Source organism: Rhamphochromis longiceps, linkage group LG20, assembly GCF_057381845.1.
Source record: "Rhamphochromis longiceps isolate RC_006_pf linkage group LG20, R_longiceps_female_GT1.1, whole genome shotgun sequence".
NCBI lineage: Eukaryota > Metazoa > Chordata > Actinopteri > Cichliformes > Cichlidae > Rhamphochromis > Rhamphochromis longiceps.
In genome coordinates, this window is record NC_140576.1 from 2,885,976 (window position 1) to 2,908,547 (window position 22,572).

General features: G+C 41.2%; 1 protein-coding gene across 1 annotated transcript; it reads right to left on the reverse strand.

Moving 5' to 3' along the window:
* Positions 1 to 1,755: 1,755 nt before the first annotated feature.
* Positions 1,756 to 11,609, reverse strand: c1ql4a (complement component 1, q subcomponent-like 4). The gene is made up of 3 exons (XM_085393999.1): positions 11,257 to 11,609; positions 9,512 to 10,954; positions 1,756 to 3,115 (listed from the first exon to the last, which is right to left on the reverse strand). Exons 2-3 carry the CDS (start codon positions 10,055 to 10,057, stop codon positions 2,936 to 2,938), a joined length of 726 nt encoding a protein of 241 aa, XP_085250125.1. The 5' UTR covers positions 10,058 to 10,954; positions 11,257 to 11,609; the 3' UTR covers positions 1,756 to 2,935.
* Between the last annotated feature and the right edge of the window lie 10,963 nt (positions 11,610 to 22,572).

Consider the following 22,572-nt stretch of genomic DNA (forward strand, 5'->3'; position numbering starts at 1 on the left):
AAGGGTATAAGTGTGTGGGACTGGCATTGCTTATTTTGCATGGACTCAAATATTGTTTGCATAATAAAATTATTATCTTCCTTACAGGGACAAAAATCTAGTGTCCAAAATGTAAATAATTAAGTTTTACACTTAAAGGTTAAGGTTTGGGTTAGGTGAGGAACAGAGTGTCTGTGTGAGAGAGTGAGATTTGGAGGGAGGAAGGGAAAGAGAGAACGAAAGAGCCGAGTATGACATCCATAAAATTAGGGCTGGGTATCGTCACTGATTTCTAGAATCGATTCAATTCCGATTCACAAGGCCCCGAATCGATTCGATCCACGATTCGATTTAATTCGATTCGATTTAAATCTGGGAAATTTTGACAGTCAGAAATATTATAATTCAGATCAGAACATTTACATATTTTTGTATCAATAAAAAGGAAGCTGACACACGCAAGACTTTATCACAGGTGTGAGCATCACAGCAGAGGCCTTTGTGTCAAAGTAGCTGAGGATAAAACACAGAAAAACATGAAGGTGATTTTCCTGGCCTGGGATTTTATAAAAATATTCTGCAGTACATCAAAAACGAAAGAAAACCATTAATCAACATATGAACATCACCTCTGAAGTTACAGCGGTTTTATTACAGACACAGCGTTTTGCATTTTGAATAATTTTAAAAAGTTTAAATTTGTTCAGTATTGAACAGCAGAAATGAGGTTTTCTTTTCGGAAGAATGTAAAAGGGAAAAAACAGCGGCCGACAGCCTGTAAACAACAGTAGACTTGTGCGTAACAAGCAAGCGAATAATGAAGAAAGGGAAACTGTTCTTGAAGTACAGAGAGAGAGCTGTGCATCGCAGTGGAAGCAAAACAGTAAAAGTCTGAGTGAATTCATGACGATGTTTATGTGAAGCGTTTGGATCTTCTTTTGCTGCTGGTTCGGTCAATATTGTTTGGAGAGAGATCAAACTAACAGCTTTAGAATCGGCGCATAAAGGGCGTGCACACAAAGCGCAGACCCGCCGACAGATCAGAGTCAGCGAGCTGTCGGCTTTCAGCCCCGACTGTGAGAAAAGCGACATCTAACTGATTCTGATCCGCGGGTCCCGCTGTGTGTTTAAGTCTTTGTGCAGAATCCGTGTTCCTGCTCTCATTTACTGTCTTAACTGTTTGGTGGTTCTTGAAATTTTGTGAGATGTCACCAGAGATTCTGGCATTTTGGGCAAAATAAATTTATATTAAAAAATCGATTCAGGATTTTAATGAATCGATTTTACGTTATCCAAGCCAGAATCGATTTTAATCGATGAATCGATTATAAGAACCCACCCCTACATAAAATCACTGAGCTGCAAGAAGTAAATTCAGATTTCAGCCAATATTTGCAAAGACAACAGTTGTATATTTTCGTTAATGGTGAGCTTTGTGTCAAAAGCATAATAGATAATTGTCAAGACCAGTTTGGCTTGTTTGCACAGCTGATTCTACATTTAAATGTATACATTACCTGCATGTAGTGGAGCCTTTTATAAGCTGAGGTCAATATTGTCAAATATTTGTTTGTGTCTTAGTGTCTTAACATATATTGGAAATCCACACTGAAGCAGGCTGCCATTTCGATTTTGACTATAGGTCCACGGAGTCATGTCATCTACTCAATTCAAGTCAGTCCAGCTGGTCAATTCAAATAAAAATAAAAAGGTCGTGTGTGTGTTTATGAGTGTAGGTGCCTATATTTAGCACTGACCTTCACCATGCCAAAACAACATGCAAGAACACAGAAAGTGTAGGTATAGATATTTTTAATAGCAACTGTCAACTCAAATGTTTCAATATACTTCATAGCCCATCCCAAAATGACTCTTTTACATATGGTGATTCTTTGACAAGGTATCTCAGACATGGCAGTGTAATTCTAGTAAGGTGTGAAATGTACAACCTTTAATGAAAATAAAACACTGGACTTGTCAATGTTTCACCTCCCCAGTATCTTACATGATTTATATATCCACTCACACATATTAACATGCCCACGTACTCACATACACGCACGTGCTCTCAAACACACACAATATAATGCACTTGGCAATTAAAATTTCAGTACACAAAAGTGCCATCGATGAAATGCATTGTGATATGTTTCCTTGCAATGTTCAGATGCTTTCTTTTGTCCTGCCAAGTGACATTCGGCGCCATAATCAAAAGAGAAGAGAGGAGTCAAACATCTGTTTATTCAAATGGCCTCGCTTTAATCAGTATCGTCCCAATGCTCGCTGAATCACAACAGGGATTTAATTCATTTCAATTGGTGTAATTCACTTTGAAGCTTAGAGGAAAGTATTTTACAATGATGAGTTGCAAAATGTATGCAGGCCATTCAAACAGATTGTTGGAAAGCGGAGCAGAAATGTGTAAATAAATACTGTGCAGGTAAAGATTGGAACACGTTTGTCTCAGCTTTGTTAATTAATGGCACCCTTAACACCATCATTGCAGCACGACAGCCAGACTTATGCTCTTTCATTTATTCTAGTTTGCACAATGTCATTTAATATATAATACATTACAATTCTTTAGATATTTTAGAGCCACAATGTAGAATTTGAATTTGCACCTATACTGTACATATTCTGAAATTCATATTTGTATTCAAAGGGCACCAATAAAGGACTATTGGCACAGATTGACTTTATTCCATTTTTCTCTGATTTTCATTTATTCCTTTGTTGTACGCTGCAATTTCAAAATGTCTTTATGCAGATATGTATGAGTGTGTGTGTGCTTGCTTGTATTCATCTATGTGCATATTTTTGTGTGTGCACTGCATTTCTGTGTTTGTGCATCAATTTGCATATGTATATGTCTGTGTAAGTGTCAGTGTGTCTATATGTATGTTGGTGTTTTGTTTTATTTTTTTTTATTGTTCGCACTCTGCGGGGATTAAATTCAGTCTGGGTAGATGAGGAAGCCGGAGAAGGTGCTGTACTTATTTGTGTTTCCTCCGTGGACCTTCCCTCCGTCCAGCTGCACACACACCTCATCACCTACGTCCAAATGCAGGATCACACTGTTGGAGGCATAGTCGTAATTCTGATCAGCATCCTGAGCAATGGCGCTTGCTCTTACCTGTCACCGACAGAGGACATACACAATGACAATTAGAACACGGACAAAACTGCACAAACAGCTGCCTCATAGTCAGCGAGAGCTCCTTGTAGCAAAAAGTGTCATGCATCAGTCTCCACATTCATCACATTATGCTTATTTTTAAAACTGTATTCTTTAAAAAATATTCATTTATTTTAGGATGGGTTGTAACTCATTATTACAGCCTATACCTCAGAGTTACCTCCATCAATGATGCTGCTTAAACACATGGACCTGTAACCTCAGAGGTGAACACAGCTACTATGTCTTTTATTGATCAGCTGCTCGTGGGACTTGAGGGCAAAATGCTGAGTGATGGAGAGCTGCATGGTGGTGGAGACAAGCGGACTCACTGGAGACAACGTTTTGTCTATGGGGAAAGTGGTTCAGCCGAGAAACAGCATCACTATCCACATCATCTATTGACCTGTTGCTTATGATGCTGGACCAGCTCAATATGCATGATATTGAGTGGCTATGCTTAAGCTAGACAGTTTCACATTTGCATGCTGTGCTTGAGTTTGGTATTATTGAGCAGGCAGCAGTGGATCTTTACTTGTTTGTTAACACATTTAATTGGATTTGCTGTGTGTGGACAAATACACATGCCTAGATTGAGTTACTGCTGTACAAGAAATAGGATTTGTATTAAGTGTGTTATTTAAACTTGCATATACATGTAAGGGGGGCAGATAGTAAGTATATACCTTGCAATATGAATAATCTTCAGGCAATCCAGAGTTTAATTTAAACAATATTAAAGCGGTTTCAGTGTTTAAAAATGCACAGAACATCAGCACTCCTTAAAAAAATAAAATAAAAAAGAAAGAAAGCCCTCTAAGTAGGATGTATCAATAATTCTGTTGTAGCGGCTCCAATCATCAGACACATGTCAGCCATCAGTGGCCTTATGTCTGGCTCAGTGTCCATCTACAGTGGGAGCACTCAATCTATGTCAGCAGCCAGACAAGCCACGCACATATCCATGACAGCCACAGAATATGATCTGCAACTCAACTACCATCATGTCATTCCCGTCACCGGTGCCTCTTTCTCCCCAATGAGCATGCATCAATTCGAAAACAGTCAATCGCAGAGCAACACGGCTCGAATTACTGTAACTGAAAAAATATGCTTGTTTCCCACTGCACCAATCTGTTTTTCCCTTAACTGAACATGCTGTTAACCATCTGTCCAGCCTGGAGTTGGATTGTATTGCGGGAATAATATCTGTAGGTGGTCCTAAATGAGACGATACTGCATGTTGGTGACCAGTTGTTAAGCATGGCCCTGTCCGTTCTAAACCAGATTGATTAAGGAGCTGAGAAGTCAGTCTCTGGGGGCTCGCAGCATAAAAGACACTCAGTAAAACTAACCACAGCTATTGTTAGGCTACTCCAACAGTCTTGTTTCATTACATTAGATGCCCTGATGGAATACAGGTATATTCTCCAGTCCACCAGGGAATGCTTCATATATAGTATGTGGTTTATTGGGGTATTTTTACATTAAGATGACCTAAAAAGACTTTTATCTGAAAAGCTTGTTCTCACTGATTTAGATCTATTCATATTTCTTAGCATGTGTTATTTAAAAAAGATGCATTTCAACACTTTGTTTCTTTTCATTTAATTCCTTTCATTTAAGCAGCTAGCCTGCTCCTATAATGTTTGCATTTTCCTAAATCTGTGAAAGATTATCTCAAAAAGACCTAATAACCAACCAACTGCATGCTTCTCGTAAAGCTAACTGAGTCTTACATTCTTTAAATTATTATCTGTCCATGTTAGTGCTATCTTCTCTATATTCAAAGCAATATCAACAAAAGCAACTTTTCTCACATGTATTTTTCATCATCACCAGTTGATTCACATTTAAATGCCTAAAAAGAAAAACATTTACATCATTTAGAAAATGTATATTAGGCATTTAGCAAATAACAAATACAATTTTTGTTAAGATTTGACCCGTACTTTTTTTTCTAATTTTAGAGACCCTTGTGCTAACCGGCCTGACCAATTAGTTTAATTAAACATTAGTTGTAATTTACCCTTTCTTAGACCCTCAGAAGACCATCTCTCAAACAACAAAACCAATACACTGTCATCCATAAAGGTTATATTGTTCTGCTTGACATGTGTAGTGACAGCCAATAAAACATTTGCATCACTGGCTGCTTCTGACAGTGATGCTGTTGTTGTGACTTCCTATTGATACCAGGGATATGTCATCCAGCTCATTATTTTGGCCAAACAGTGTCATGGAAAGCGATGCGGGGAGTTCTGTTCATCCCTCAGGCCATCTCATATTCTAACGACTTTTATAAAAATAAATTAAAATCTATAAATAAGAATAGCATTGATCACTCAGCAAATATAATTTAAATAGTATATGACATTATGTGAATAGATACTTCAGCTTGTGTTTCTGTGCTTGAAGGAATAATACAACCCATCCAGTGATGCAGATACCAGACAGAGAGGCATGAGGGAGACGTGGTGGGATTAGGGCAGGAAGCCGGCAGAAGAGATGGATACGGCTGGAGGACACAAACTGATCCTTGTGAAGCAGGCAGCATACAGTGCTGATCCTGGAGTTGGAAGGGTTGTGAGCCGTGAGGCAGGGGCCCCCGGGGCTTGCCTGTGGCTGTCTCTGTCTCTGCCTAGCCCTTTCATTATAGGGCCTCCAGTAAACACGCCTGGGAGCTGAGGGCCACGGGCGAGAAAGAAGGAGGGGGGGGTGTAAGGAGCAGCTGCAGTGTCATTTTCTATACAAGTGGAGCCGCAGCACAAAAGACAGGCAAGGATAGACAAAATGAAGGGAGAGTGGAGAAAAACAAGGACCAGAGAGTTGAGGAAGGGGGGCCTAGAGTAACAGACTGATCAAGCGAGGCTATTTTGTGAGACCAGGGAGATGTGGGGGTATATGAAGTCTTGTTTTTATCTGTGGTGCTTTGCTCCACTGGTAATAAAACTGACAGGATTCATTCACTGTGATATACTGACCTCTTAGAGCGGAGACAATAGAAAAGTAGCTGTTAAACTTACCTAAGGGACTCCTGCACATGGCAGGGGTGTTGGGGTGGGGGGCACGATGTTGTGGAAATAGATTATTTATTGAATAGGTTTTCCCTCTCCTCTGGGAGCCCAGGGATTACATGGCGACAAGGGACTTAAGCACTGAACCGTGCCTTAGCTTGCTGTTACCTGCCATTCTGCATTGTAGCCAGTGGTCTGTGGCACCTGTGTGCACTGTGACTTCTTTTAATTATTGTGTTTAATCAGGAGCATATAAGCAGATTTTAAACAAAAATCAGAATTCAGACAGCAAATCTTACTGTGTATCAATGTCTTTCCCTCTTCGCCTCCTTCTGTGGGAGTTAATTCAGGTACCGGTCATTACAGCAAGTGATGACATTTTAACATTACCGTGTGAGATAACTTGACCTTTAACTGAGCTATTAAAAGAGCCTGTGTAAGATGAAAATACAAGGGAGAGATAAAATGAGAGTCGAAGCGGTGTCTATTTGTCTACATTGCATATTGCACCAAGAAAGTTTAATACATAGATATGTACAGAGTGGAGTGTTATAGAATTGTAAATGTGTAGGTGAGCAGCTCGCATATCAGTTAATGAGGGGAAAGGAGAGACATTCAGTGGTGTATTATCATCCTTCACAGCATAAAGCATGCCAACATTAGCAGGGTCTGTACTAATAGCATTTGTTACCAACCTAGAATATTAACTAGAATTTAACTCTTATATTATAGGCAGTGATTTGACGAAGGAGGGATTCAACCCATTTATAAGAGCGCTGTCAACAATGAGAAGGGCTTGTTGACAGTCTTCTGCAGAGCAAGGCTGGATGCATTGAATCGTTAAGTATCTTAATGATATAATAGATATCTAGCATATTTACCAATTTTTATTTCTTGTGTTCAGTGCAAATAATATAAAGGGCAGTTAATCAGCTGGGCAAGAAAAGTGTTAATCAAAATTTCACGTCGTACTTTAGAATTAAACTCTAAGTCGATTACAAACATGGAAGCAGCTGAAGTGTGACCTCCCTCCTTCAATCACAAATCCCTTGGCTCTGAAACGGTGTCATGCTGCAATGATTTGTGAAAGTTAGATTGAGGTGTGTGCAGGTAGGCTTTACAGGGAGGGGATTTATTGAAGGTAATAGGTATTGGATCTATAGGAATCCCATGGAAGCCTCGCCCCAGTCAGCGCATCCTCCTGAGATCATGTCACATGACACACTCGGAGACTCCATGCAGCATGCTAGTTTTAAACATTATCAGTTGAGATAAAAGTGAAGCTATACAACTCGAATGTTTCCAGAAGGCATTTATTGGCATTCTGAATTAATTAATGCACTCATCTTAAAGTGTCTCTAACAAGCATTACATTTGCTCAACTAGTGCATAAACAGAGCTCGCAAGACCTGTTTTTCTCTCTCTCGCTCGCTCTCTCTTTCTCTAGTCGACCTTGATCACTTGTCAAGTCGAGACGTGTTGAGTGGGAGTCCATTGGTCATCATGCCTGATCTCATCCTGGCCTTCACCACCAGCCTCCCAGATGCATCGTCTACCAGCCCACTGTCTCCATACCTCCATTAAGTCATCTATCTTCCTCTGCTCCACCCCTGATCTTGCCATCAACTCACTTGTCTTGTTTTGCTCTCCCTTTTCAGAGTCTTTAAATGGACGTCTCAGCATGTCCCTGCCATGTCCGGTCTCTCGTGTTTCATTCATTCTTGCTGAATCTTTCTGAGATTATTCTCCTGGCCTGGCTGCCGCAACACAACATATAAGGTTATAAATGACCTTACCTGTTAGATAGGTAACAACACAAGTTGAAAGGCAAATTTGTGGCAATGGCAATTCGATCGACTAAAAAACAGAAAAAAAAGAAGAAGAAAAAAAGCAGCAGGCAGAGAAAAATATCCAATAAAGCTTCAGCACCTACGGCAATGGTAAAACAGGCTGTTTGATTCTATAGCCAGGAATGCAACCTGTCAAACGCAGTGCCCTTTTAGTAAACCCTAGCCACTGACTGGCCTCAGGCACAATACCCGCCTGCCTCAGGGCTTCAATAACTCCAAACATGATCAGGCATTCTGCAGAATTTCATTTACACTCCATTTCCATCTACAGGCAGCTCTGTTTGGGTAGATCCCTGTTAGGTGAGTGCTCTATTTAACAGAACTGTTTAAAGAGGCCAGCTCACGGGTGTCAAATGGACCTGGGTGAGGTTAAATAATTGAGTTGAGTGAAAAGATAATTAATGGAGAATCAATGAACAAGCTGGGAAGGGGTTAGGAGAGGAAAGTATAGCGGGTGTTCAGGGGATCTCATCTAAGATGTATAAATTATTTAGCAGTCTAAAATGACTTGAATGACAATATGGAGCATTAGGCAGACAGCCTTAAACACATATTCACCTTTGTGGTCTCATGCATATATAACAGTGTATCAAATATCAAACATTGGGTGATGAATTATTTTAAACAATTAATTTTGCATCTTCAAAACCAAGTTTTAATCATCCTACTTTAGTACAGCTGCAATGATAAAGTAAACTGTACGCATGAACCAGCACTAAGCCATGTTGACCGACAGTCCTTGATACACTACATGTCTAGAGAGTAAGTTCAGAGCAGAGTGCATTTGCAGTCAGAGTCCTTGATGAATGAATGAATGAATGCGTAAAAAGAAACTTGAAGAATGTTTCTTGAATTTGGAGTTCTCTGATAAAATCCCTGTGATTTATCCCACCTCTCCTCTCCCCTCCCCCCGTCAGCCCCTCTGTCTTTAATTAGTGTCTGGGGAATGAAAGAGGGGATGAGTGGACTGTCAATTTTACATTCATTATTTATTTAGCTGAGGTGTAAACTGGCTGGTCCACATTCTGACAGACATTTCTCTTGTGCTCTTTTGCACTTCTGTTTAGGCGATAATCAAGTTCTGTGTATGATACTTACTAATTAGACTGTTCCTTTCGGCGGCAGCGGCTGCATTCTGCCACTTGTCATTTAGCCACAGTACATGTGGGAATGCAAATACCTGTAGCCGCAGTTTTAGACTGTATAGCATGAATTCGCCTTAATGAGAAGAAAGACTGCCGTTTCATTCTTTGGCTGTCATGTTGCCACCTGCTAAGTGGAATGTGCTCTGAATCTGAAGAGCTCAATGTTACAGAGGTGAATATGAGTCAATGGTAAGACGGGATGGTCAGCAGTAAATAAAAAATAAATAAATCTGCTGCATGGTCATGTGTGTGCATACATACAAATACATACTTATACATTCTCTATTTCAGCGTCTTCATGCATGCGCATCCTCACACACACACGCACACACTTGTACTCACCAGTCCGTTCTTCTTCAGGTCTGCCCACATGCTCGTCCCGTCACCACCTCTCATTAGAACATGGTAGGTGAAGAAATAGATGCCAGGCAGTGGGCAGGTGAATTTGCCGGTGCTCGGCTCATAGTAGTTACCAACATTTGTCACCACATCATCAAACTTCAGTATTTCATTGCCTTCGTGTTGCTTTCGTAGCCCTGCGTAAAAGGCAATTTTGGGAGTGTAGAGTGAGGGAGAATAGCCACCGGGGCCTGGACCTTGGGGACCCTGTGGCCCTGGTTTTCCTGGCTCTCCAGGGGGTCCACGTTCTCCTGGAGGCCCAGGAATCCCTGGAGGCCCTCGAAGCCCAGACTTTATCTTCTTTCCAGAGTAATCCTGGGGGGGTGGAGACGCAGCTGTCAGCTCTTGGCCTGGCTGAGACGTGGTGTAGGGATCACATACCATCCTGCAGCTTCCAAGCATTTCATAATGGCTCCCTGCATTTCCAGCATTCCCTCCTTTGGTTGTGTGGACCAGCAAGGGAATGGCAACCAAGAGTATTAGAACCATTGCTACACCTACAGCAGCTCCAATGACGCGTTTCCTGCGGCTGAGCCGTGAAGCGGCCAGCGTCAGGAAGTCCTCTTCCCCCTTGGCTGGAATAGTGCCGGCCAGGATGAAGCCTCTCAGAGAACCAGTATGATTTGCAAAAGAGACGAGGAGGACTTGGGGGTGTGTGGGGGAAACAGCGTATCACTAGAGCAACTATGAATGAGAGGACAAAATGGCAGAGAGCCACGAAGGAAACAACCAAGGGAGAAAATCCAAGAGAAAATTTAAATGTCCAGGGTTCAAAATATTATGACTATATGACTGAAATAATACAAACTTCACACGCCACAGTTTTTAGAGAAGTAAGCACAAGAATCTCGATGTCTCAGATTTGTGGTGACATGGTACAAAAAACACAATTTAATTGATTAAGTCTGCTTTGCCTTTTTCTGACTTCTCCTGGAATCCTAGAGTTCTGTTCAATTTTCAGCATCAAGCAGAAACAGTAGTTGGCAGTGAGATGGTGATTGTGAAACCAGAGCTTAATTAGAAGTATGCTGAAATGAGAGCTGGTGCCAAATTCATCTCACTGAAGAGGGAGTAGAGGTTTGTTTGTTTTGTTGGATGAAGAATAATCTACAGTTTGTGTTTTTAGTTTTTGTTTTTTTCACTGAAAAATCTTCTTTTAAGTCCTCCCTCCAAAGCAGAGGATTTCACTTCATGTGTATATCTCACTTAATGCCATGGCTGAAAGTTTAAAAAAAAAGTTCATCAAAGATCTCTGGCTGACACAATCATCCTATGACCTCCCACTTTTATCTGTTCACATTAAAAAGATGTTTTTCAGGAAACCAAAAGCGATTTTGTTGACTTGGGCGTGCTTTTCAAACGTTCCTCTTCTGGCTATAGCTGGATCTAAAAAGGATGGTAAAAAGAGCAGAGACACTCAATAACTGATTTGGTCTGACTTACTACACACATGTACACAATTTAAATGAAGCACAGCATTAAAAGAAAAAAAGTAAAACAATGAAATTAAAATAAAGTGATGGAATTGAAATGTTCAGTTTAAAGTAAATATAGGACTCATTTTTGTAGAAATATGCCAAACATATATACATATTTTTACAGGTGATTATTTATTCATGCAAAATATCTGCAGCGAGTCTGTGGTTAAAAGTAAATTGCTAAATAAAACTGAAATATTATAAACTCACCATCGGCTCTTTATAATCCCTTAATTTCTGAAGGACAAAATCTGTGTGACTCAGTGTACTTCACGCGTCCCATCAAATGACTGAAGGACTTTGGACCGCTACCGTGCCAAATGGAGAGCTGGAGAGCCGACGGGCGCGCAGGAAATGCCAAGAAAGTGAGTTTCTCGATCAGAGCGTAATCCCCTCCTTTCTTTCCAGGTAGAAAAAAAGTCTAAACGATATAAACTTCGGAGGAATTTAAACCTTGCAAATATTTGCTTGAACACTTTTTTTTTACGCAATTCCAAATGAAAGCGCACGCCGGTCTGACGCTCCTATCCAGAGGGTCTGTCCACTGTACCGCCTTTCGCAGCGCTTGGTCCATGGGCAGTCCTAGTCTACACCTGTTAGATTTCTCTCTCTCTCGCTCTCTCTCTCTCTCTCTCGCTCTCCCCCCCCCCCCCCCCCCCCCCCCTCTCTCTCTCTCTCTCGCGCTATCCCCGTTTTGTTTTCTCTTTTTTCTTTTTTGGTTTGTTTGTTTTTTTGCTAAAACGGATGTTTTTTGTTAAATTCTTTTTTATACACACTCACAATAGCAAATATTATTATTTCATTATTATGGCTGTTGTATTATGTTGCTGTTGTTCATATTGTCATTATGCTGCATTTATTTACCTTCAAACTGACACAAATGTGGACTCAATCACACATATTGTTCCATCTGTATCTCGCTAGCCCGACATTCACCTGTTGTTAGAGGCAAACTCTTTGCAAGCAAAATGTTTGATAGAGTGTTGCAAAAGGAAGGCAGATGTTTTCATCTTCTGTGTGCCAGGCAAGGGAGGACAGAGCATGGTGACTAAGTAAAAGCTGCCTCGGCATGATGTGTGAGGAATGGAGAGGAGACACTAAATGTTCCCCAGACCATTGTCTGTGTGTGTGACTCGCATCCCACTGCTATAAAGCCTCATTAGTGAGACACCCTGCCCCAGACATTGTGCTGCTCTTTTTCTTTTACCTAAAAACTCACACACAGGCACATATAATACCTCCACTTCAGTGTTTATACACATGCATCCTAGTGGATGTACGGACAAAGAGATTTTACACCATTAATTCTGGAAAGGCAAGTTTTGCATCCTTGTATCAGCATTCCCTACAGTTCTAGTTACCACGGCATCACTTTCACTGGTGGTCACATTTCATTTCAGAAACATATTGGGCAGATTTTTAGTTCATATCATCATTTCCTTGGAGTCTTGTGTCACCTGTCTGACAGGCACAATCACACATCTGCGAGTTTAAAGTTTAATGGCCGAAGCAGTGGCAGCAAGGGGAATAGGTCTGCATTCAGTATTGATGATTCCCTTTTCATCAACCCCCACCTCCCTCGACCTCCATCTCCTCAAATACGATGACCACTATCTGGTAATGTAGGGATCATCACCTTATCCCACCGGACATGGAGAGATAAATAATCACCAAGTTTTAAGGTGGCTTTCTAAGGATGGTTTGGACTTAGTGGGAAATTGGTAAAGTGTCGGAAAGGTTTGGGGAGCGATATCAGGCAATATTTCTGTTGGGAGATGTTGGTGCAGCTGGGCAGCACCGGGACGAGTTAAATGCTGTGTCAGTCCCAGTTTGCAGGTCAGTCAGTCTGTCCCACTAGAACAGTGCTCAGAGCTCCTAAGCAGCATGGGGAAGATAATCATTGCCAACAGTCAGAGGCAATATGCTCAGGATTGGATTTTTAAAGCCTGTTAAAATATTACTGAGGTGATTAATATTGAAATATGTGCATGTCTTTCAGCTGTCTGTTCCCTCTCTCCCTATTCTCCTCTTGATTCATTCCTCTGACTATTCGCGCTCACCTAAAATTTCAATATTATGCATTATGTTGATGAGGTGTGTCTTCTTTTTATTCAGTGCAATTGCTTTATCATGTTACCTGTTCTGATTTCACTGTGACTCACACAGAATTGACTGACACCAGCAGCAAAAGGGCCATAGGAGAATAAGTACTGGGCTTTTTGAGTTATTAGTTTGTTTAATAATTAATTTCATATATTATGATACACCAAGAATAAATCTCTGTCTTTTGTGCACACGCCTGCATAATCCGAGCACCAGTTTTTCTCTCGACTCCTCTGTGTAAATAAGTAAGAGCGAGGCAGAAACGTATTTATGGCCACATTACTCACGTTATGTTTCTCTTCCGCTGTTGCTCTTTTGTCGGCATAGTTTCTTAAAGACATACTAATTCTTCAGTGCAGCGATCCATAGCAATCATCAAATAGTTTCACATTTACAAAAATGCTCGCAGACTAGGAATCAACCAGGAATAGATACGTTGCATACGACACGCGATACGTTTTGTGCAAACATCTCATACTGAGCATCAGTTCTTTCATGGATGATGGCATAATGTCCCCAAGAGGTGCATAGCTGTAGGAGGACTATTACTCCCTGGGGAACCACCATGCACATCTTCCATAGTTAACACTGACAGCTATTCAGCTCTCAAGGTCCTGTTCTTTGCTATGTAGATTGTACTCTAGTGGATCACTTTAGAGGTCATTAGGGGCATAAAGGTGGTCCGGGACAAGTGTTAAATTGTACAGATGAAAAAAAAATGTATAGTGAGAGAAGTCTTGTCTTTAAATCAAAAGCAACATAGATCAGTAATATAAAAGGGACGCTTTAATTTAGTCTGTCTGTTGAAAATGTGGTTCCAGTTGGATGTATGTTGGAGTAAAAGAAAAGCGCAATGCAAAAAACATGGAACAAAATGCATTTGAAAATATATGATGTGTGTTTATTTTTTGGCTAACTATCTGGAAAGCATTATTTACTTTATTTCTTACCTGGGAGTGTGTGTTGTACTGTATTGAAAGGGTAGGCTTATAAGCTTAGCGTGGATGAGTGTGGATGTGCCTACATCCTGGTGCTCTGCTGTTTCATTAGGCTCTGATTATGGGGCCTGATGCAGAGTGACAGTGTGCAGATTGAGTTGCACAGCCACTCTAATTCTCTCTATTAATAACAACCCTCCACACTGCCGTCCTGAACCACATTTATTAATCACAATTTGTCATCTGTCCGATGCTCCACCCTCTCCTTCTCCCTTCCGAATACCCTCCCTCTCTTTATTTGTGTTCTCCTCCAGCCTCCCTCCCAACAGGGCCAGTTATCCCTTGCACCGCTCCACCTCCGCCTCCTCCCACCCTCTACACCAGCTCCATTCGCCATCAACTCAGAGACATGGTCCAGCATACAGAGGGATGTTCTCACACTCTCCACTCACACACACTCTCCCACTCACTTTAATTGCACTCTGGATTGAGTGTGATTAATCAAAAGCTCTCCAGTTTTAATTGGCCAAATAACAGTTAACAACTTGGATTGTGTGGACTGTTTTAGTAACAATTTACTGAAGATTATAATAAACTGCAATAAAACAAACCTCAATTTGCAATTAGTGAGCAGTTATGATGCACGTTGCTGGACTTGCAACACATCCAAACCGTGTACAGTGTAATGCATCATTATATGGACGTTCAACCATTCGGTGAGATAGCGTGCAATGGCCTTTTGGAAAACATTGATTCTTTCTAGCATTAATCCCAGCCATCTGAAATTTCTATTTACACAAATGCTGGCATTTAATCAATATGTATGCTGGAGATATGCACAAAGTATTATTGCATTATAGGTGCGAAAAGATCCTCATAACTAAAAATCACATTTCTGCTCATGTCTCATTCAAATGGCCCTTGACCCCACAAAGAAAGATGATTTATGAGTCAGCCGGTCCCCTAGGTCTTGCTCTGCCATTCCAATTTTCAGCGTAAGGTTATGCTCATTATATTGACACTTTTAGGATATTCATTTACACTGAAGTCCAATTTTACCACATATTAGAACTTTTCTCCTAGTTTGTATCTCCAAGAGTTACAGACGTGTGAAATCGGTCTGATTGTTCACTGCAGCAGATTTAAAAAGCAGTGCCTCCACTGCTGTGCAGCACTGTTCTTCTAATTACACCGCAACCAAACCAGCCCTACGCTGCTCAGCGCTACACCCTCCAGAACCAAGGTCCCTCTACTGTTTTCTTTGAGCAGAACCGGTGTTTGGGGGAAACAGAGGCGATTTTCATGTGCAAATGTCAGTCAGTCAGCTCCCAGCAATCACAGCCCCGTCTTCTCCAGAGATCGGGGCTTGAGACACAGCCTGAATAATTTAACAGCTCTGTGCCAGCGTGCTTTAGGGTCGCAACCTTCTAAAGTGATGACAGAAAGACGTTGGCTGACTTCCCCTCCCATTCACTCCCATTACCACTTATTTACCGTTCATGATTCCAGGCAGACAAAGCAAAAGGGCCACACTGGGGAAGAAAAATCATTGGCGCTGTATAAACTGTGTCATAAAGCGGAGCGCAACCAAACAATGACATTTTCAGAGCATCCCCAAGTCGGAGGCGATCCCCTCCTGTGCTACACTGTGAAATAAACACACGCCACACACATGATCACCCAAGCCAGCAGTCGCAGACAAAAGAGATGATGGACACACACAAAGAGAAAAGGTCGTGAAGTGACACACAGCAGGGACAGATGTCAGAGCAAAAACCTTACCGGTGTATAGGTGTGGATTAAGATTCAGATGGTCAAAGAAAACACACACACACAAAAACACACACAAATCGTTTATTTCAGGAGAGGAGAGATTACAGTGATTTTCAAAGTATGACAGAAGAAAGAACAGAGGAATAGAGGACATGTTGAAAGAAATTGATCCGTCCATCTGTACGGACACATTCTACATTTCTATCATTTAGAGGGAGACAGACAGCACTCGGCCTGACAAGGGTGGTCATCACTCGACTGCAGCAGAACTGTGACAGCACTGTGACGAGGATGAATAGACTGTCCAGTCACTCAAAATACCTGCTGTCAGGGAAATTATATATTTACCCACTCCATTTATTTCTTTCATTTATACCCTTTACAACCTTTATTTAATTATCTTTTCAGCCATAAAAACTTAATAGCTTTGTGTGGACTGTATGCAACATTTCCTTCCATAAGCACGTCTTTGTTGTTGTCCACTGACAAACTGTGCATTGGTCCACTGTGTTTATAACAGTACACATTTGGAAATGCAAGACATCATCAACTCTTAATGCTTTCACGGGAAGATATCATTGGTGTGAAAGGAAGCAGCGGTGGAATGTGATACAGTGGGACGTTCCCATGGAGATGTCAACTGTGATAGCCTATTAGTCCAGTTGCTGAGATGCAGGACTGCTGGGAGGCATGAACAACATTTCCTGCTTTTTCATAAACCCCTCCCCACCCCCAAATCTGTTGTCTTGCCCTGTTGAAATGCAGCCAGTCAAGTTAAACGTTCTGCATTTACAGGCAGCTTAAAATGTCTGTGTGGCCATGTGGTTTGACCTCATGTCATGGGAATGCTTTACAAGGGCAGGCACAGGGGAAGGGAGGACAGGAGAGAGCCCTCTGAATTATTGAGAGTGATTATTTGGTGACTTATGGCTGGTGGCTGTCAGGTACGGTATGACAAACTGTGCCAAGCAAGAATTACACTTTCTCATTTCTACAGTGTCTATTTATCTGCCTTTCTCTCCCTGACCACCCTTCCGCTATTGAACACTTATCCTACTAGCTTGTCTGTCCTTGTACTTGTGAGTTTTCAGACCAACTTTAAGGGCATGTCCTCAAAAGTCCTGAAGCAAGGCGGCATGACAACTGCAAGGTTTTCTCAGGCGTGGGCATGTTTTTTACGCATAGCGACATGGCTGCAGATGGCAATTTCCATTAGTATGGTGGGTTAGTTGGTGCACTAGTTAAGGCTGAAATATCTCAGCCATGACATGATATATATAAATATCTCTTTCCCTCAAATTTCCATGTAGTGTGTTATCAACTGGTGTTTGATTTTGTTTTGATAGATCAGTTACTTTGTGAAATTGGTGTCCCTGACTCAGGACTCACACCTGCTATCGTACCTGTAGATTTTTTTAATCTATTATTAAGTTACAGTTTAGGAAATCTAACTGATGATCATATGTACTTTTGCTTCCACTCATACAGCTCAGGGTTGCAGTGGGGCTGGAGCCTTTCTGAGTGGTCACGGTTAGAGAGGCAGGGTACAGCCTGGACAGGTCACCAGTCTGTTGCACAGTTAACACATAGAAACAGTTAGATAGTCAAATTTATGCCTACAGTTTAGAAGCACAAGTTATTCTCTCTTCGAAGGCAGAGAATGGAGTTCGATGGCAAAATAAGACCAGGGGAAGGACAGCTCAAAGGCTGTTAGGGACTTTTGCATATAGCCTGCCCACTAGAGCTCACCAAGTAGTGAGGAATTTAATCAGACTCCAAAAAAATCAAAACAAATGTGACAGCCTTTAAAAAAGAAAAAAAATGGCAAAAGATGGGGGTAACAACGATTAGGCAGCCAAATCAATCTGAACAAGCACTGGGAGCTGCAAGAAGTCTTTTTGATAGAACAAGAGGAGGCACAAAGGAAATGATCAGAGCTTCAACATGGAGCTGGTCTGACGCAGTGCAAGCTGTGTGTGGGGTCCACTTAGTGAATAGACAAACTCATGGATGATGAGTGGACACAGTGTAGGGACAATCTTGACTTTGGCTGAACCCATTAAGGCTGAGAACTTCTCTCTCAGTGAATAACAAAGTTTGGAGTTCTTCAAGACCTTTCATGGCGTTCGCTATATTTGTGCTTCTCCTTGAGTAGTTTTGTTTTTCTTTTTATTGTGAACATACCAGGAGACCCATTTTCCCATTTCTAATTGACATTCCCAGTTGCATAATGTTTCTAACTGACTGATCAGGTATCAGAGATGGAGTTCTTTGTGTAAATGCAGTCTGAATTATTCATACAGGGCTGTCAGAAAAAGTGAGAGCGAGCGAGAGAGAAGGGGCATTTTAGAAATCAGCTCGATAGGCCCCTGACCATGAATAATTGATCTGAACTGATTAAAGTTTGCAGTGATTACCCCTCACCTCCCCAACAGATAAAACGCCACATCTGTGTTTGCTGTCTCTTTACTAATTCTCCTCTTTCTTTCGCTCCTCTCGCTCAAACATGTTTCAATTAACCACACGTGGTCCTGCTCTGTGAGCTGGAATGCACCAGTATTCTTTACTACTTGTGTCTTCACAATTTTCTCCGGTTTTCCAAACAATATGCTGAGTTGCCTCTTCTTGTGTTTCTGTAAAGAAAGCAATGTGTTACGTGTCCATGAAAAAAAAAATGCAATCATCTCATTGCAGTCTCAAATATTAGACCTTGATTAGTCACTGAAGTGCTGAAAAACACATATTTTCTCCTCCTCCCCCCTCAGGCAGTGAATCCTCAAATAGCAATAGACTCTGTCTCAAATACAAGTGTAATTGCAATAGGCATAACCGTCTGATGCGGTCTAACACTTACTTACTTAAGATACTGTGCTCCCAGCAGAGCTACCCTCATCAGCTTCACTGCACATCATGCACAAACACACAAAGCACACTCATTGTGCATCTGGGTCGCTTCTCACTTTCCTCAACCTTCAAGGTCCAACTAAGGATGGCACTTTGATCCGTGTTCCAGAGCCAAAGAAAGAAATGCGTGACAGAGAGCGATTCGAAGGAGGAGAGAAGCGGGAAACAGGAGGGAGTGCAGAAGAGTGACAGCTAATGACAGTAGCTACAAGCTGTGACCTTTAGCGCAATCACACAAGCATGACGCACCAGGCTCAAGGTGACAGAGGATCTGGCTACTTTGGAGGGGGATATTAAGAACAACAAAGCTTTGTGTGTTTGTGGTTAAGCAGTCATGGTCCAGCAGTGGCAATGGAGATTATAGCTACACAGGTGATCGATAGCCATGTTATTTTTGTCAGAGGACCCTGGCTAACTGTGTGTAAATGCACTTAAAGGCAAAATAAACATACAATACAAGTAAAGTCCAACAGTGCACACACGCTCCTTCGCATTACTCAAAATACACACTCTGAAACATACACACTTTGTTTGCCACTAATTTTCTTGGTAATTACTGAAAGGTAAAGAAAAGAGAAGGTTCTGCCTTCAGTTTCCCTCAAATCCCCTCAGGATCATTTAAGTCTGTCTTTTTTTCATGTAAACCTGGATTAACGTTTTCAAGACACCCCAAAAATATCACTGCATGTAAAGAGATAAAAAGTTCAGATTTGCATAACATAAGAAACCAGTCCACTTGTCAGAGGGTGACTGTTAGGTTTTGTATTGTTGATTGTCATTTATGCTTAGAAATATTTAACCATATATGCTTAGAGGTGTATAATCAATTGTGTAGTGATAGGATGTATGATCTTTAGCAGGCTGCAAAGGCTTGGTGTGTATTCCACACTGGAATGCACACCTACATCCTGGGAGCATGGGAAGAGGTCGTACCTTGTCTTATTGTTTTATGGCAGGATAAACGTATCTATATCTGTTTTAGGTTAAGTGCCTTTTGTTTAGATGAACTGTTGGACTTCCAGACCAGCAGGTTTAGGGAAGTCATTTATGGGGTCACACTCTGACCCCACACACACACACACACACACACACACACACACACACACACACACACACACACACACACACAGTATTCTTTGTTCACATGTATACCTATGTAAGATGTTATATGTTAATGACCCTATGCATATTCATGCATTCATTTTCTAGCTACGCCCATGCGTGTTGTTTTAATGATAACTAGTATAAATACAGATAAAAAAAAAAATACATGTGACAAAGTGAAGTAGGCTATAAGATCTTGTAACGGTGGACCCAAGAAATACCAGCCGGAGCGACTTTGACAATGCAGAACTTTTTATTAAACTCGGGGTTGTACGTGGACACATATGCTCCCGCGCTCTCTTTCTCTGCTGTCCCCTCCGTCTCCGTCTGTCACTGCCAACATATAAAGAGACACAATCACTGTCAGATCCCAGCACACCTGTTCACCCCGCCCCTGCGCCGCCCCGGGAGCTCACTGCGTCACTCCTCCTCTGCAGCTGGCCAAGGACCACACCCACGCCACAGATCTCAAAAAGCAACACATCATGCCTCTGTGAGAGATCAAGCAGGAACATCTGACCTATCACTTTGGAAAGGGTTACAAAGCCATTTTTAGGGCTTTGAACTGCAGAGAATGATGGTGAGGGCCATCATCCACAAATGGAGAAAACTTGGAACAGTGGTGAACTTTCCCAGGAGTCGCCACCCAACCAAAAATTACTCCAAGAACACATTGATGACTTCTCCAGGATGTCACAAAAGAACCCAGAACAACATCTAAAGAAATCTGAACTTTTTGTCAGGTTTGCATCCCGTTGCATCTGGCGTAAAACTAACACAGCATTTCATAAAATGAGGATCATACCAGCAGTCAGACATGGAGGTGGCAGTGTGGTGGTCTGGGACTGCTTTGCAACTTTTTTCCCTGAACAGCTAATGTTCACCCCACTGTGTTTGCATTTGTGTAGTCTACAGTCATGCTAGCAGCACTTTGAAGCAAACAGCACCTACACACTATGTGATTTTAGCAATTTTATGCTTTTCTTGCAAGCCACATCATGTAATAACAGTGTGGTACATACATAAAGCAAACATTTACTTAATATATGTACAATACCTACTCAAAATTAGGATACAACACATGTCTGCAACTTCTCTGCCTTTTCTTTTTTTCCTGCTCAAATACAAACATTGCATCAACATTTTTATGATTGTGGAAACACTCATTTTTAACTTCATCTGTTCCATCTGGATTTGTTTCTAATCTTTTCAAAGGAGCCAGTATGTCATTTCATGCTATGCTGTTCATACATTATTAGCATTCTAAAATGCTCATGATGACAGAGTTCATGATGACTGCAAAGCAGATCTGATTATGTTCACCATTTTAGCTTAGCATGCTGTCCTGCTAACATTGGTTACCTGCAGAAGTGCCAACAGCTGAAGCAGGATGACATTTTCTATGTTGGCTGCTTGGTCATAAACCAAAGAACTGACAGGTAGCAGTAATAGTATTGCACTAACTTGGTGTTAGATGAAGAGTAAAGGGGATGACCACAAATGACACAAACTCACATGCAAGCAGTGCTCCTGTATTCCCTGAAACCAATGAGAGCTTATATTAACAGGCACAGGTTATATCTAAGTGAACATCTCGAATAAATATTAAGCATCTTCATTGCAGCCTTCTTCATGAAGAGATCTTAATTATGTTGCTTGTGTTAAGGTTCAGATATTGAGGAGGGAGAGTACAAACAACCATTGGTCCAGAAGATCTTGGTCAAACAATGATTTTAATGAATACACACGTGTGGGAAGACACTCTGTACGTAGACAGCAAGTGATCTTCGACTTAATCAAAGCATACACAGATTTTATAGCATCAGGGTTTGATTTACTGACGCCCCCTTCATGCGTCACAGACAGGATATATACATACGTCAATATCAAAACAACAATGACTTTTAGATAGTTCAAAAGAACATCATCTTCTATTTTCATGGCCGATTCCTCCGGTCAACCTTTTGACTTCCCGTTCAGCCACCCATCGGGCAAGACCTCGTTCCTTATTTTCAGAGACACCAAGGGATGGTTCCTCTTTTTATAGAGACACTTTCGCAGTTCGAACCAGACATGACTAACCTCTTTCCTATAAATAATTTTAACTCATCTGTGTGTGTATGTGTATGTCACCTCTCACTGACTGTCTCTTGTCCTTAAATGCTCTTTCTCAATTCACCTGCTGCACTTCTGACCTTTCACCAGACCAGAGGCTTACTGAGACTATTTATATGTCATCTACTAAATGTTCTAATCAAAAACCTCTAATGAAACCTTAATATAAAATGATCTGATATATAAGTGTTTTGTAAGCATGTATGCAGTTTTAACCTTCTATAGCTCCAAGTCACTTGCACAATAGATTGTCCGGACATCGCGCCGAACAAAGCTTCCAACCCCCAATTAATTGACTGAGCTCCAACTCTAAGCACAGATATGCATTGTGTATAAAAAATACAAAGTTAACATCTTAAGGCCTTCTTAAAGCTATCTGTTACATTGTTAAAGCAATGATCGTCTTAGCCTGCTGCTCAAAATAACTTTCTGCTTTCACTTCTGCAAACTCTCTGCAACTTCCTGTCAGCCTGCAACTTAGTCTTTCTGAAAGACACCCACTGTTTAAACCTCTGAATGCAATATAAACTACAGATTATATTTATTATTTAACAATAGCAGTAAAATAATTTCCCTGCTCCACACTTGT

What these genes read in the sequence shown, in the direction of transcription:
- c1ql4a (XM_085393999.1), bottom strand. Translation starts at nt 10,057, where the DNA reads ATGGTTCTAATACTCTTGGTTGCCATTCCCTTGCTGGTCCACACAACC. An exon ending in ACCTGAAGAAGAACGGACTG is followed by an intron (nt 3,116 to 9,511) that starts GTGAGTACAAGT and finishes TGTCGGTGACAG; the next exon opens with GTAAGAGCAAGCGCCATTGC.